The 15,572-nt window shown below is 39.5% G+C and overlaps 1 protein-coding gene across 1 annotated transcript in view; it reads right to left on the minus strand.

The window, feature by feature from the left end:
• Positions 1-323: 323 nt before the first annotated feature.
• HIF1A (hypoxia inducible factor 1 subunit alpha) overlaps positions 324-15,572 on the minus strand; it is a 35,365-nt gene continuing 20,116 nt past the window's right edge. The window contains exons 5-15 of the mRNA XM_014270297.3: positions 15,398-15,510; positions 14,159-14,361; positions 12,424-12,530; positions 12,090-12,237; positions 10,973-11,193; positions 10,511-10,791; positions 9,868-9,990; positions 9,244-9,656; positions 8,333-8,441; positions 5,537-5,663; positions 324-5,378 (exon numbers count right to left, since the gene is read on the minus strand). Coding sequence (XP_014125772.2) covers positions 5,227-5,378; positions 5,537-5,663; positions 8,333-8,441; positions 9,244-9,656; positions 9,868-9,990; positions 10,511-10,791; positions 10,973-11,193; positions 12,090-12,237; positions 12,424-12,530; positions 14,159-14,361; positions 15,398-15,510 — 1,997 coding nt within the window. The 3' untranslated portion in view covers positions 324-5,226. The remainder of the gene's footprint in view (positions 5,379-5,536; positions 5,664-8,332; positions 8,442-9,243; positions 9,657-9,867; positions 9,991-10,510; positions 10,792-10,972; positions 11,194-12,089; positions 12,238-12,423; positions 12,531-14,158; positions 14,362-15,397; positions 15,511-15,572) is intronic.

The following is a 15,572-nucleotide window of genomic DNA, read 5'->3' on the forward strand; positions in this document are numbered from 1 at the left end:
ACCCCATCCCCATATCTGACTTGGTAAATTGTATGTTTGACCTCTTGTTCACACTCTGCTTAACTCAGATGGGATAACCACATGTGAATAGGATTCACCTTATATATCAATATTATTCATTCATATTATATTTAATATAAAATGTATGTTTCTGGGGACTGTGACCATGTCTGCTTGATGCCCAAGTTTCTGACAGTGGCCAGTTAAGTCTCAAACCTGCAAGGAGTTTGTTACTCTACACAGTGGTTTAGTTCACTTTAAAGTCACCTCCAGCTTTTACAATAGGGAAAAGGGATGGACAGAAAGATCACAGATGTCACCAATTAGAAACAAACCCTCTCTTTTATTGAATTTTATACTGGTACACAATCAAAAAGAAATACAGTCACAAGTACGTCAAAATGTTTCAAGAGAAATATCAATTGCAATACGTTGTACTTGGTTCCAAAAAAGAATTCCATTAAAATATACCACTTCTTCATGAGAGAATACTGCTATTATTCACAAAATCTACTGTACTGTATAAATCCAGCAGCAAACTCTTGAACTTTTTGGTAACTTGCTCAAGGTAAACAGGGAAGCAGAAGGAAAATGATAATTCAATTGTAGAATTTGGATCAAAAATCACAGTCCTCCAGAACAGAGCTTTTCAGGGAGTTAAGTCATAATGGTATCTTTAATGAAAGCTGGATAACCAACTCGTGTGGAATTCCTATGAAAATGGACTTCCTACAAAGTCCTGGTGGTGTGTGAGTGTTTCTTTTCATGCTGGACAGTTACAGTTTGAGCAGCGTGCCTTAGTGCAGTGACACTGGAGTGAGATGTGTGCTCAGGGCAGGAGCAGGGCAGCAGGGGAAGGGGACAGAGGACTGACAGGGACAGGATGCTCCCAGATCCCACCACACTGTCAGGAAAGGTTCATTCAGCAGTGAACAGGGAGAACACTTGCCAACAGACACTGCCTTTAGCTGCCAGTGCTTAGCTGTTTAATTTAACAGCTCTTGAAGTAATGAAACATTACTATTAAATATGCAGTACTTTAACCTGTAATCATCAGAATTACCTCACCCAACAGCTGTATTTCATTGGAAGCAGAGCTGATCATTCCATCCAAACTAAGCTTTGAAGTCCTTAAAACCCTCATCAGTGTTATGTGTAAATGGTTCTTTTGGGCCCTAATCTGTGATTCTTTAATTCACTAATTACTTTGGGAGAGTTTAATGTGTGTACACAGATACTATTAAGTTTTGTTTCTCAGGTAAGTTGTTTCCATTTCACCCAAAGGCTTTCAAAGGTCACCAAAGTCCAAACCAGTCTCACTAGGTGGGAGGTATGTTAGCAAGAGGTACTTTGGACTTCAGGCTACCTTCATCTACTCATATCTTACACCCAAGATAAGTTACTGCACACCCTATGTAAGTGATTTCTGGGGAATTACAGCTGCAGTTAATTGTAACTACTTTCAGGTAAAGGAAGGAATTATATCATCATAAATACTACTTCAAAAATTCCTTTACCCTTTAACAAATCATCACTGTTGATGATTAAAACATCAATAAAATCTGTATCTAAGAACAGTAATTGTACTGTGCCCTGAAGAAGGCCTGGCTTGACTACTGCTGTAGTCAGGAAACCTGGAAGGTAACTCTGTTATTCTCCTCAGTTTACATTTTCACATAATTAGCATGTTCTATATACAGGAGAAATCGCTGTATTTACCCACAGTTTATTCTTTACAACAAAGAATAAATCACAGAATGATTTGGGTGGGAAGGGACCTTAAAACCCATCTAGTTCCAACCTCCTGCCATGGGCAGGGACACCTTTCACTATCCCAGGTTGCTCCAAGCTCCATCCAAGCTGGCCTTGGACACTTCCAGGGTTGGGTTATCCACAGCTGCTCTGGGAAACCTGTGCCAGTGCCTCACAATCATTAATTTCCTTATCATTTCTAATATAGTGTCTCAACATTTTATAAAGCCAGCAAGTTGGTAAAGAAAGCATGCAAGAAGAGCACTAAGAAAACACTTAGAAAGCTGTTTATTCTAGAAGCTTGGACTCCAAATTAGCTCTAGAATCCAACTGTGTGTTCCTGGAGTCTAAAGAGACCAAAACCAAAAAGTTTACCTGAGTACCTGGGGGGGGGGAACATTAGTAAAACAAATTTTTAAAAAAGCAACTGAAAGGTGAACTAGGTTTTGCAAACTGGCATCTGCATTTAGCAAAGCTCTTACAAGGCCAGAGCAATTACTGCTCCTTTTCTGTGCCTTGTTCAGTGACTTTAGGAGGCTTGGGGGATTTTGTTAGGTTATATTTCCCCTACAGTAAACCAATACAGCTCCAGCAGTTCATCACAGTAATCAAATTATTATTATACATACTAAATGTTGTTATTATGCATAGTAAAAAATGTTAGAATCGAGATTTTTAGGTGAAACATGGCTCAGTTAAATCCACAGCTGCTGTTACTAAGCTAAGAGATGATCAAGGACAGGGTGGATGGGGCTCTGAGCAACCTGATCTCATGGACAGCCCATGACAGGGGTGTGGGAACAAGGTGATCTTTAAAGTCCCTTCCAACCCAAGCCATTCTGACTCCAGTGGGCTCATGACCATAAATCATATGGGACACTTCAGTCTTCCTTCTCTTCTAAACACAGATTTTATTTTGAAAACTTTCTGCCCTTTTAGTGCACTGAAGAGGACCTGACAGATCCAAAGAAGTCAGGCTCCTCCAAAACACAGCCAAGAGAGCAGCAGAACACCTCTGACCTGTCTCTTGGAGGTGCAAAGGGATAATCCCCCCCAGGCCAGCTCAGAGTCTGGTGGGGCAGTTCAAAAGTAGAAGCCAGCTGCACTTTTCACCTGCCTGCAAGACTCCCACAGAAATTCCACATCAATCCATGCAGGGCTAAAGCAGGAGGGAGGCCCTAAACAGCAGGGGCTTAACCCAACTTCACTATTTAAACCTCCTAACTGCTGACACAGGAAGAAATGCCATAGAAAGAATGCCAGCCCAGACATAACAGGCAGGGAGGAGCTCTGCTGCTTTTAGCCATTAAAAATGCATTAAAAATGTTCACTAGTGAAAATGTTCTCTGCATGGAGTTTCAGCTGCAGCTGCCTGCCCCACCTTCTCCTCTCTGTGTAGCTTCTACTCAAAACTTTATCAAGTGTGCAACTATCTTCTGCTGCCAGTGCCTTATCATTTTTTGTTAATAGTGTCCTTTTAGTTTCATAGAGTTGTGGCAGTTTGGAAAGTGCTCCTTTCAGTGAAACAGTAATTTTGGAGAACAGGCTATGCTTACATACTATGACATTGATTTCAAAACAGTGCAATGAAAACAAAAAGTTTACAACATAAAACCGAAGTAACTCCTGTGACACTCATGGCTGATTACTTATATTGAGATAAGTTTTGTAAAAATAGTTTGGAGAATGCACAGAATATCTTGACCATATTTACACAACACAGGGTTACCAGTAGCATTGTGTTTTATGACAGCAAAACTAGGAAAGTCACTGGGTCAACAGCACAAAAATGTGGAATAACTTTCATCAAGTACCAGCTTAATTTTCTAATCATGGAATTTTGTGATAGAAATCCATCTCAGACCAATAACCCTTGTCAATTTTACCTTTTCCTGCTTTCCTGTGTTACCTTGATAAAGCTTCCAGAGACAAGCCTTTAAGCTGTTCATAAAGATGAATTCTTTCTGCTCTAAAGTAAAACAAAGATGCTGCCTCCTTGCTGCCAGGTTTGCTCACTGCTGTGATTACAGGTTGAGAAGTGTAAGGTCTTTGGCGAGTGGTACAACACTGTCTGGGAGACTTCAGGACTGAACAGGCTCAAAGAATGAATGCAGAGATGTTACAATCAAAAGAAGGAAGCAGTAGTTTCCAATCAACTCTAAGTTAAAAAGGGAACACGGATGAACAATAACCACTAACAAAAATATAAATTATCTCATTTCTCTCAGATAACACACTCCCCAAGGGGGCCTGGTCCACATATAGTTTATTGATGTAAGAAAACAATACAGTTAGTGTTAGATCCAACCACAAAGAGCAAAAAGAATGAGTGAATGAAGGTTTTGTACAGTACATATAGGAAAATAAGATGTTTGTGACAACTATATATTTCTAAATAAAAAGGCTTCTAAATATATTCAAGTTATTGAAATCTACATGAAAACATATGGATGTTAATAGCAACAAGGTGCATAAAACCAAAACATCAAAATATTGAGCAACTCAATGATGTACTAGATAAAAGTTTGCTAACAATGCAAGATGTTTTACAATCTGCTTGAAATATCACCTATACCACACAGGGTAAGCTGAACATTTAGATTTAAGATCATACACAATATTAGCATTAACTTCAACAACTACAGGCAGGGATTTTTTTTTAAGCTGGCAAAGTGACTACTTTAAGAACATCAAACTTTCTCTAAATTGAGAACGTATCCAAAGAAAATGCTGCTAGCCCTTTCCAGATAAAGCCTTTCCTTTGACTAACCACACCCACTGAAGTCAAAAGCATAAGACAGCATTTGAGAACAATTTATATTACAACGTGACTAAAATAATGACATAATCCAGGTTTAAACATGTTTTCATAGGCAAACAAAAGATTCTTCTTAAAAACTAGTTTTTATAAATGCAGAATATATTGCATGAGGAACTGCTGGTATTTTTTAAGAAAATATATTGTGCGATTGTGGCTACAATGCACCGCTGCAAAGCATTGTTGTTTCTTATAAAAACTATTAACATAAAAAACTTACTTGAACATAAAGAGTAAGAGAGCACAAGTCTTCCAACTACCTATGAAAAGCAGGATGGAAGTATTGCCAGTTTTTCCTGTGTTGACATTTTACTAATGATAAGTTTTGGTGACCAACTCCCCAGCCAAAAAATAAATATTTTTTTTTTAATCAGGTGCATATTTCAAAGCTGCTATTGCAAGTGTGTTTTAAATGTAATGGACTTAAAAGTGTATGTACCAAAGAATTATAAAAATGCACTAGAGTTTGAGTTATTGTTACATAAAGAACACATTAAAAAGACTGTCAAAATAAGTAGAAAGGGGATCAAAACTGAACTAACTGAATTAGTGCAGTACTGTAGCCAGGCTTCTAAAATCAGATATAGAAAATATAAATAGACTGCTTTAGGTGATGATTCACCAGTGTCCAAAAAAGGAGCAAGTTTTGTGAAAGCTCAGTTAACTTGATCCAGAGCTCTGAGCAGTTCTTCCCCCTGTAGCAGGTTTCTGTTGCCCTGTATGGGAGCGTTTACTTCGCAGTCGTAACTCGTGAGTTGGGGGAGTCCACTCTCATCCATCGACTGCCCTAGAAGTTTACTTGCTATGTCTAAAGAGGGAGGGGAAGGAGAAAAATGCACTTTATTCACCACGCTTAACCTCTCCTAGAGCTGTTCACAAGGAGCTATGTTTGGATAGTTTTGGAGTCTCTGTTCTCTTTCACACAGCCCCCTCCACCCCCTCTGCCTAGGGAAGGAAGATACCAACCAGTTGATAGTAGAATGATTGTCTTTTGCTCCACTCCACTGTGACCATTTGTTTTGCATCCCTTTACACGTTTCCAAGCAAGTGATGCATTTCCTCCACGGTCACCTGTCTGCTGGAATAAAGACCCCTAGAAAGAAAATTAATCTCCTTTAGTGAATATTATAGCTTTATAACCCTCCACATCCCTCTTCCAAATGAACAGTTCCTGTCACTAAGTACTAATATGGCATTGTTACAATTTAAAGTGGATTTTGTTCAGAATTTCCAAGTACACTGACTTGAAAATTATTTAACAGAAGACTGAATCAGGTTTCAAGACCTGACTTCCCTTAGAGAAAACAATTACAAAATCCTGGTTATCATCAGGTACCAGGCTCAAGATTAGCGTGTACATGTACACAAACACACCCATTTAATTACCACTGCTCTGGGGTGAGTAAGCATCAGGTTTTCACTGCAGTCTCTAATGGCTTTCTGCACTGGAATTAACAGTGTAGGCAGGAGAGTCAGGAGCCTCAGCAGGTCGATTCTATCTACACATTTAGGATGTAAATTCTGCTTGCACTCCAGTTATTGCCACCAAGCCACCCAACCCAAGCCTTGTGAAAAATGCAGTGCTACACCAGCCTAGTGCAGATATGGCTCCTTAGCATATAGTTTTGACAGCAGAACAGAAGATATGGAGATTAGGAAGCTGTAAGGGATTCATGTAATTGGGATAAGGAAGAAGAAGCTGCCACTGAAACAGATGGGATGGAAAGAAAAAGCACCATCTTAGTATCAAGTCTGCTGGCAAAAGTACTTGAATCTGCAAAGTTTGGTCTTGTTAGTGACACTGACTGCTGCAAAAAGAGGAGAAGGTATTTCACAACACTGCCATTTCCCTCAAAATAGTGAGGAACATATGTTTTCAGGTTGTAAAACACCTGTGTAAGTCAAGGAGCAGCTGTATAGTAGAAGTTATAGTTAACTCAGAGCTGCAGTTCATAGTAAGATTAGTCACCTACATTGCTGCTGATGATTTTTTACCAAGAATGCATTCCAGCCCTACATGTTAAGAAAGATTTGGCTTGTAACTGTTCCAGTGTAATGATTTATATAATTATTTTATAACCTCACTATAGCACAATATTTTATCATCTTACTATATCTTGTCCTTGTCTAATTCTCCAGTTTTCTAGGAAGCTAAAGTAATATTTTACTTTGGTCTTCACTTATTTTCACTCTTGCAAAATACATCCCACTTCCCTAGAGCTAAAAATTTGTGGCAAGTGTTTGTACAGCCCTAGAACAGCATGTATTCTAAGCCTGGATTTAACATAATTTTTCTTCTGCTTGTGTGAAAGGCCTGTATATCCTCCCAGAAATCCATTGTGGAGAGAGAAGCCAAACAACAAAAGCACTTCTTAAAATAACTTCACTAAGACCCAGCTTCATGGAAATTCAGCTTCTGACTCTGAGAAACCATCACAATATTTGTAACACTTTTGTCAGATACAGACAAAAGAAAAAGTTTAGCAAAAGATGAAGTCTGAACCTGTAAGCATGAAACTGGCACTAAGCACAGAAGCCTGAACACTATTCCAGCAGTTCACACTGAACTGCTTGTGTTCTGTGCATTCAATAACATTCCATGCTGTTTTGAATATTTTATCAGCAAAGCTATGAGCTGTAGCACCCTTGCATGAGAAAAGGGCAGTGGAAAGCAATAACCTTTCTTGCAGAGCTGTGAATTCTTACAGGGCTTCTGGAAGCAGCAGAAAAATGTGCATGGAAGTGCAAAGCATTTAACAAATGAAAACAACCATATAGAAATGGCATAGAAAAACTGATTTGTCTTATGCCCAGACTGGAAAGCTAGAACAGAAGTAAGGAGAGTTGAGAGGAAAAATTATCCTGCACTGTAAGATAGGGTAGATGACTACAACAAGGAGGTGGCCCAGCAGAGAAACAAAGAAGCTCAAAGGCTACACTGCAGTAGAGGAATTAAAACTAAGACTTCTTAAAACTTGACAAGTGGGAATTTGCAGTGAAGATGAGAGAGAACAGTGTGCAATGGCAAAGCTCAAGGTTTCAAAATACTGAGAATTGACAGTGAGAGACAAAGATTATGGAGACAAGGAGCCCTTGCAGAAAATAACAAGCTGGACAACCCCTATCAAGTGACACAAATCTAGGACAGTCTATAAAGTTTCTTTCGAATAGCTGGGACAGATGAGGATGAGCTACTCCCAAGTGCCCACACTAATACTAGAGAGAGCATGCATGAAGGGAGTGGCAGTAATAGACATTAGCTAGGTTATTATAGGAGCTCTCTTCCCTCACAGTTCAGATGGTCTTATCTGATTAAACAAAGGAATCTCAGACCCAATGGAAAAATAAAAGCATAGGAAGAAGCATAAGAACACTAATCTTCAGTGTTGACAAATATGAAAACTGAGTTTGAATTCAAAAGTTAAATAAACAGAGCAATTACACATTTAAATGTGATGTCTTACACTTGTGCATATTCTACTGTGCACAAAGAAGAAACACATATGTTCACAGTAGAATATCTTCTACCTAATCAAGAAATGCACATGGGTGTAGAGGGCACTTTTGAAAAGTTGACAGTAAGAGAGAACTAAAAGTGAAGTATCTGCATATGTATATCTATTAAAATTTCACTATCAATTATCTCTCATCCCAAGATTCCAGTGCTTACCAACAGCTTAACTCAGAAGTCTGCACTGATGCCTCATTTCAGAAATTGCAAGGTTAAAAGTGAATATTTTAAAATGGTAAAACAAAACTCACAATTCCAACTGCCTGAAAAAGTGAACCATCATGTTCCATTTTTCGTTTTCTCTGAGCATTATGCAAAGCTAGCATCTTTGGATTTAGTTCTTCATCCAGTGCAGTAGATCTAAGAAAAATTGATTCAGGCTGTTAAGACGTTTCTACTTTCCTTGAGCCATTCTTCTTTCGTGGACACTTGTATATACAACATCACAGAACTGAATTTATGAGCTCCACTACTTTTTGTTCATAAATTGACTTATTTCAACAATCATTTTCTATGAGCATAGCAAATATTAGCCTTTAATCTTGCTGTGAAGCTCAGAATGAGTTTTAACAAAAATTTTTAAATCTGCAGAAATAAAAGCATAAAAGTTCAGCAGTTCACTATCAACAGAAAAAAGGGAAGGAAGGGTGAGGGAAAGTCTATTCTGAATATTTCTATGTACAGATAAATCTTTTACATATCACAAATCTCATGGTTGACTTAATATAGTTTTCTATTGTGATAACTAAGTACTACAGGCACCACGGATCATCACAAAACACATTTAGTTTGAAAAGCAATATCTATTGCTTGTAGATATCTGTACATCTGATATCTGCAGCACAGACTGTAGTTGCCTCTTACCTCTAACACAGTGGACAAGGAAAGCACCAGAAAAATGTGTAACTACCTGAATTGCCTGCATTTTTATAAAGGCTGCACACCAGGTACAAGAGCAGAACAGAATTTTTACATGAGGTGCTTAGGTAAAGGCTACCATGAAATTACCTTTAGGGGAGTTTACTATTAAAGGACTCATTTGACATGTCCAAATTTAAGTGTCTGTGAAGAAAGCTGAGGATGAACACACAACACACAATAACAGAATTTATATCTAATTCCTCCAACAGACATCAGAGCTTAGGCTGCACTTTTAAAATACCTTTCATTGAGAGTGACTGTTAGCAAGCTGGGTGCTCCTGGAGAAGGCTTTTCCCCCTGCTCCACCGTGCCCTTCCCTGCCCTGATGGGCGAGGCAGTTCGACTCCTGCTCCCCGCGTAGGGCGAGGCGGGGGCGCTGCCGGGCTCGGGGCCCCCGCGCGGGGGCGAGGAGGGGACCACGATCGGTTTCACCTCATCCCCGTGCTCTGCTGGCTTCAGCTTCCCCTCCTCGGGGCTGGTCCCGCCTGCCTGGCCCTGCTGTTGCTGCTGGAACAGGGGGATGCTGCTGCCTGCACTCTGAGAGCTGGAGGAGCTGCTGCTCTCCAGCGGGGACAGCTGATCGAAGGAGCGCAGCTGGAAGTCGTCGTCCATGGGGATGTAAGGAGCCAACATCTCTAAATCTAAATCGGTTTCCTGGAATGGACAAGAGGGGGAACTTAGTGTGGAAGAAACCTCAGTGATGACTTCATCAAGGCTTTTCCTTTTACCAAATCCTTACAAAAATTTCTTATTTTATGTTTTAATCAAAATATTACATAAAAAGGGAAGGAGGTACCTGAAAACATTCTAAAAAGAAGTACATTCAAAATTCTTTATCATCTTATTCTAAGTTACTGTACATTACCTGAGTAGAGAATGGATTTTTTGCTTCTGTATCTATGGCAAAGAGTTTCTCCACTAATTCCAGTTTGAATTCACTGGCCATATCATTATCCACATCAAAGCAGTAGTCGTTGGGACTACTGGGCTGTGAAAACATTTTGAACAGTTTTAGGTTTCTGTCACTGCATCACTTGGCATTGTTACCTACAGATTCTCTGCAAAATGTTCTAATGTAGAAACTAACCCCAAGCTGTAGCTGCACAAAATTAAAATGGGAAAGGAAAACTCTTACATTTATCTGTATACACTCAAATTTACCCCACCAGGAAAGCACTTGCTTAACTGAAACCTGGAAGTAGCCTCTACAGTAATGCACTGCAAATACTTGGCTGTTTAGGGAAGCTGTGTCTGAACTAACTGAACAAAAAAGACCAACCCCAAGCTCTCCTTATTTCTGTCAGATAGTATTGCAGTCATTTGCAAGACTCACTTTAATGAAAAAATATGACAATTTCTCAGTTTCCTCAGATCATGGTGTGAGCTTAAGTCATAAGGTAGAAATAATTTCCAATTCCTGTCCTGGCTGCATCCTTTAACAGATCTGCCCCACAAGGCCCAACAGCACATCCATTTCAATGGCAGCATATCCAAATGACAAAACTCACCTCAGGTGAACTTTGGCTGGTACTTGCATCAGAAGGGCTGGTTGGTTGTTCTTGCACCTGAGGCATGGTAAAAGAAAGTTCGAGTGGCTCTGTGTTTGGCTCCAGCTTTGATACAACTTCTCTATTGAGTGCAGGATCAGCATTGCTACGAAGTGGCTTTGTAGTTTCAGAGGCAGGTAGTGGGGACATTGCCATATTTATATTCTGCAATTTCTCACTGGATGAGGGGAGCATTACATCGTTATACAAAGGAACTTCATCACATTGTTGTTCATCAGACTCTATAAAAATTAAAAGAAACCATCAACCTAAGTAACAGTACTCTGTGTGTCTATGGACCTCATTAAATTGAAACAGCAGCTGAAGTACCACTGGGCAAGTGGTACTGGGAGGTTATTTTATGAAATCTATAAAAAGTAACTTTGCTAATTAACATGCTCTCCAATTTAAACACACACCCACCATTACTGCTGAAATCTAGAGAGATAATTGTGTCTCCAGCAGCTGGGGCTAGCACAGTTAAAGCATCTGGTTCCTGTTTAAGTTTTTCAAATAGGCTGTTGGTATCATCCAGGTCATCTTTACTGAATATTTTGGTCATTTTCATGTCAGGAGACTCCACTGGTTTCAGCATACACTCAGTTTGTCCCAGGGAAAAAATTAAGTCCTTCTGAACAATTCCACTGTCAGACAGAGAAGATGATGACGGTTAAAGAACAGCTAAAAGGAATAAGCTCTGGCCTCATAGCTTTGTAGGTTGAAACCCACCCACTCTCCCCACCCAAAACCCCAAACCAAAACAAACAAAAAACACCCCGCCACATATATCCCACAAAATTACCAGAATAAGAACTTTAAGAATTTATTTTGTTACTCATTCTTTCCTCAAAAGTAACAGACAAAGCAAACACTAATTGTGGGGCAATTATTAAAGAGCAAAAAACATAAACATGCTTTTCTGAATGAACTGTAAAAGGAAAAGATGTTTTAAAAAAAGGAAAAAAGTTAGATATTTCCTAAACTGCTTTTCTTTGTTTTAAATTAATGTGCAATACCTTGATAGACTTATATTGGGACATTCATTTAAGTTTTGAAAAACTAATTTAGGACCATTAGACATTTGCAGAAGAATATTCAACCAGTCTGCCCTGAGCTGAAGCTTTCAACTAAAAGAGGAGTTCTGAGGAAGAAAAAGATAGATGGGATTGAGAATGACACCACTACTGCTGCTCTGACTCCATGACAAAGTTATTGGTGGAATTAACTGCTCCAGACGTGGGACAAAGATTAGAGAGCTGTCTAGAATGCACACAAATGCTCAAGTGCTTCCAATCATAGAGAAGAGGCTGGTTCTACACTCATTTGCCTCCAGAGATCATCTACTGACATCACTAGACCAAAAAAGCATTTTATTCTCAAATACAATTTCTAATCCTAGGCCTGGCAGTATTCTAAGAAAAATTTAACTGGTAGGGAAGAGTACCATCATAACACACTCAGCAGGGAAGTGTGCCATCAGAATCTGACTTGGTCTTCACTAAAAATGATGACAAAGAACAGTGAAGTCCACTCAACTTACCTCAACACATAGTTCACACACACTATGCACTGTGGCTGAGAATTCTTAGTGTTGTATATAACAGTTGCTTGAGTTTCAACCCAGACATAGCCACCTTGTTTGGCCAGCATTCTGTACTGTCCTGTTGTCACCTGCCCTTTTGTGAACACTGAAAGCAGAAAGAACACCAGCTTCAATTACAGGCAGAAAAACCCCACAAGAACTGTTTGAGGTCAGTATTCATTGCAGATTCCTATCTGCAACTAAAAGAAAGCCCTTGTTCTTCTGCTGCTTTCCCCCAGGGCTCTCTCTCATCTCCTGTAGTTTGAGGGCTTTAAGTTCAGTTTTCACTTACTGTCATGGTGTGTTTTGGTCAGATGATCAGAATCCAGTGCGTGATAGTACTCATAGATTGAGCGACCCAGGAGCTCCTCTGGCTCATACCCCATCAACTCTGTAATTCTTTAAAACAAGGGGAAAAATTGCTATGTGAAAGCAAACACTGGCCAGCACAAATACCAGAGCATTTGGATGCTTGCACATCTAGAAAAAGCTTAAGAATCACTTCCACAGATATTAGCAGCAAATCTGGCTTACTGGGACTTTTAGTTTTGAAATAAATTGCTATTTTGATGCCTCTTTAAAAGAGAAATTTCAGTAGGCATAGGATTTTACTTCTCACTGAGTATTTATAAATCATGTAGCAGGGATAGGATTAAACAAATACCTTCTTTTTAGACATGTTTGTCTTTTTGCTTCAAGGTAGACCAGCTACTTACAGACCAGCTTAGGCAAACGTGAGAATTTAACAAAATAATAAAGATACATTTCAACAGCTTTAATCCTGCAACTAAGAGGAATTAGAAATCAGATTTACTCTTCCCACTCAAGCACTGCCAGCTTTTAAGGCAAATGGGATTTCTTTAGTCTCTAGAGGGCAGTGCTAACCAGGGAAGTGCTTCTATTTTGCCCCATTCTAGATGCAGGAAGTGACCAAAGAAGTACCTTTTGTGTGACACCATCAGTCCTAGAAAGGTTGTTACTGCAGAGGTCAGAAATTACCATGTATCAACCTCTGCCTGCATCTAACTGCAACAACTAACTAGAAATTCACTTTTGCTATAAAATAAAGGAAACAAATGACACCAAATTAAAAGCAAAAAAAAAAAAAAAATGAAACCAACCCCAAACAAAAAAACTTGAGCTATTTCCTTCATTTGCATTTATCAAATTTATCAAGCTAAGTTCCCAGAGGACAGGAAAATCAGTCTGATGTGTCTGACTACATCCCTGATTTGCACCAGAACACAAAATCTCATTTTTCAACAGCAGATGTATTGCATTAAAAGTACAGCTGAACATCTGGGGTTTTTTTTGACAGAAGAAAGCAGACACTGATCCCCTGAGGAAGGAAAGGGGATGGAAGCAGTAGCAATAAAATACATCTGACAAGTATTACACACATACTCTTTTCAGTCACCAGAATGCTCCATCTTTGACAAACCTAAAATCCTGCTTTATCAGTGTCTGGAAGAATGCACTCATTTCAATTTAAATCACTGCCACTATAGTAAAGACCAGTTTGAAGAGGCAGTTAAGTGAAGGCAAAGGATTTATTCATAGAATCCTAGAATGGCTTGGGTTGGAAGGCACCTTCCAGACCATCCTGTTCCAAACCCCTGCCATGGGCAGGGACACCTTTCACTAGAACAGGATGCTCAGAGCTCCATCCAGCCTGGCCTGGAACACCTTCAGGGATGGGGTAGCCACAGCTCCTTGTCAAGAATTTCTTCCTAATATCTAATCTAAACATGCCCTCTGTTTACAACCATGGTCCTGTCACTGTCTGCCTGTATAAAAAGTCCCTCTCCTTTTCATTATTCCAAAGTGATAACCCTGTATCCTCCTTAGATCTAAAAATCTGGCTTTTAAAGCATCCTGATCAGCTAGGAAAAGCCCAAAGCATGCCATCAATGATTGCATTGTCAAGATAAATCAAATTATTGAGAAAACAAACACTAGCCAACATGTACCAGCCCTGCAAATGTTTCAAATGAATGATTTTTTACAGTATAAATCACACACGTTACCTTTCATCACAATAGGAAAATTTCATATCCAGACTGTGACGACTGAGGAACGTTTTACTGTCCAGGGGGACCTCAATGTTTGATGGGTGAGGAATAGGTTCACAGATCAACACCAGGCAGGTCATGGGAGGCTTTTTGTAGCCACAGTGGGTCTGGTTCCCACACGTGTCGTACACACGGATGTGGCCAGTGCAGTGCAGCACCTGCAGGGGAGTTGGGGTTTGGAAAGAAATGAGGTTTGCTCTGGCAGAAAACACAATCCTATTTCCACCAGCACACCCAGAGCCAAGTCCTTCCCCACCCCACCCCTCAAGGGAGGGCTGGAGGAAAGCAGTGTCCTCCTCCTCCTCCTCACCCCACACTGCTGGGATGGGTTCACAGCCCAGCTCCTTCCTCAGCAACAGCAGCCATTGCTGCATTTCTGTGAACACCTCTCTAGTCACTGTAATGACACCTCTGATGAGCAGCTGCCTCAGCAAAAGGCATCCACAATTTAAATCTTAAAGTTATGGTAATAGTAGAAACCCCCATTTTAGATATTCTGCAGAGCTGATGACAGAGATCAAACACATTCTTCAATAGACAGGAACTTTTGCATTTTGTGGGGTTTTCTTTTAACCATTCTGAAGCAGAAATAGTTCACAGAGAGCAGCAAAGAAGTTGTTTGATCCAGAATAATCAAATTCAAATCATAAAAGAGAACTGTGAGCCATAATCCACTGGATACAGTAAAAGGTTACTTTGTCCAGAGGAGAAAATGCATTCACTGCAGAAAGTTATCAGGCTGGCCTCTTTTTGTTCCAACTGTTACAAAAGGGAGAGCCAGCAGCTTCAAAAGAATGGCATTGAAGTCCTTCAGAGAGACCTCAACTATCACATTTTCAGTGACAAATCAAAAGAAATCAGGGATCAGCATAAGTGATGTCAAGTACTTTTTTCCCAGAGAACGCTTTATGCAAACATATTTGGTAATTATAATTGTTTGTAAGTAAATGACCTCTAATTTAAAATGGAAAATTCATTAAAAGAGTTTTGAAAAACTAATTTTAAAACATTGTTTCAGTTACCTCTGTGATGTAGTCAGCATTAAAATTCAGCATAATGAAGCAGAATTATTAAATTATAAAGTACTTAGTGAAATTCAAGCTTGTTACATGAAGCAAAAATGTTGAAATACAGTGTTATGACATCTGAAGAGGAAGCTGCCAAACTATGCAAATATTTCTTTGCATTAGTTACCTTCCATGTAGCAGACTTTATATTCACTGTTCTTCCCCTGCTAGTCAGTGTGCACTTCATTCTGAGAAAAAAGCTGCGCTCCGTGTTCTGCTCTTTGCCCTTTTTCACAGGACCTGGCAGAAGCAAAAGCAAACCAATTCTTAAAACACTTGGATCATCTTCCAAAGCCATTAAA

The sequence above is a fragment of the Zonotrichia albicollis genome, chromosome 6 (genome assembly GCF_047830755.1).
Source record: "Zonotrichia albicollis isolate bZonAlb1 chromosome 6, bZonAlb1.hap1, whole genome shotgun sequence".
Classification (NCBI taxonomy): Eukaryota; Metazoa; Chordata; class Aves; order Passeriformes; family Passerellidae; genus Zonotrichia; species Zonotrichia albicollis.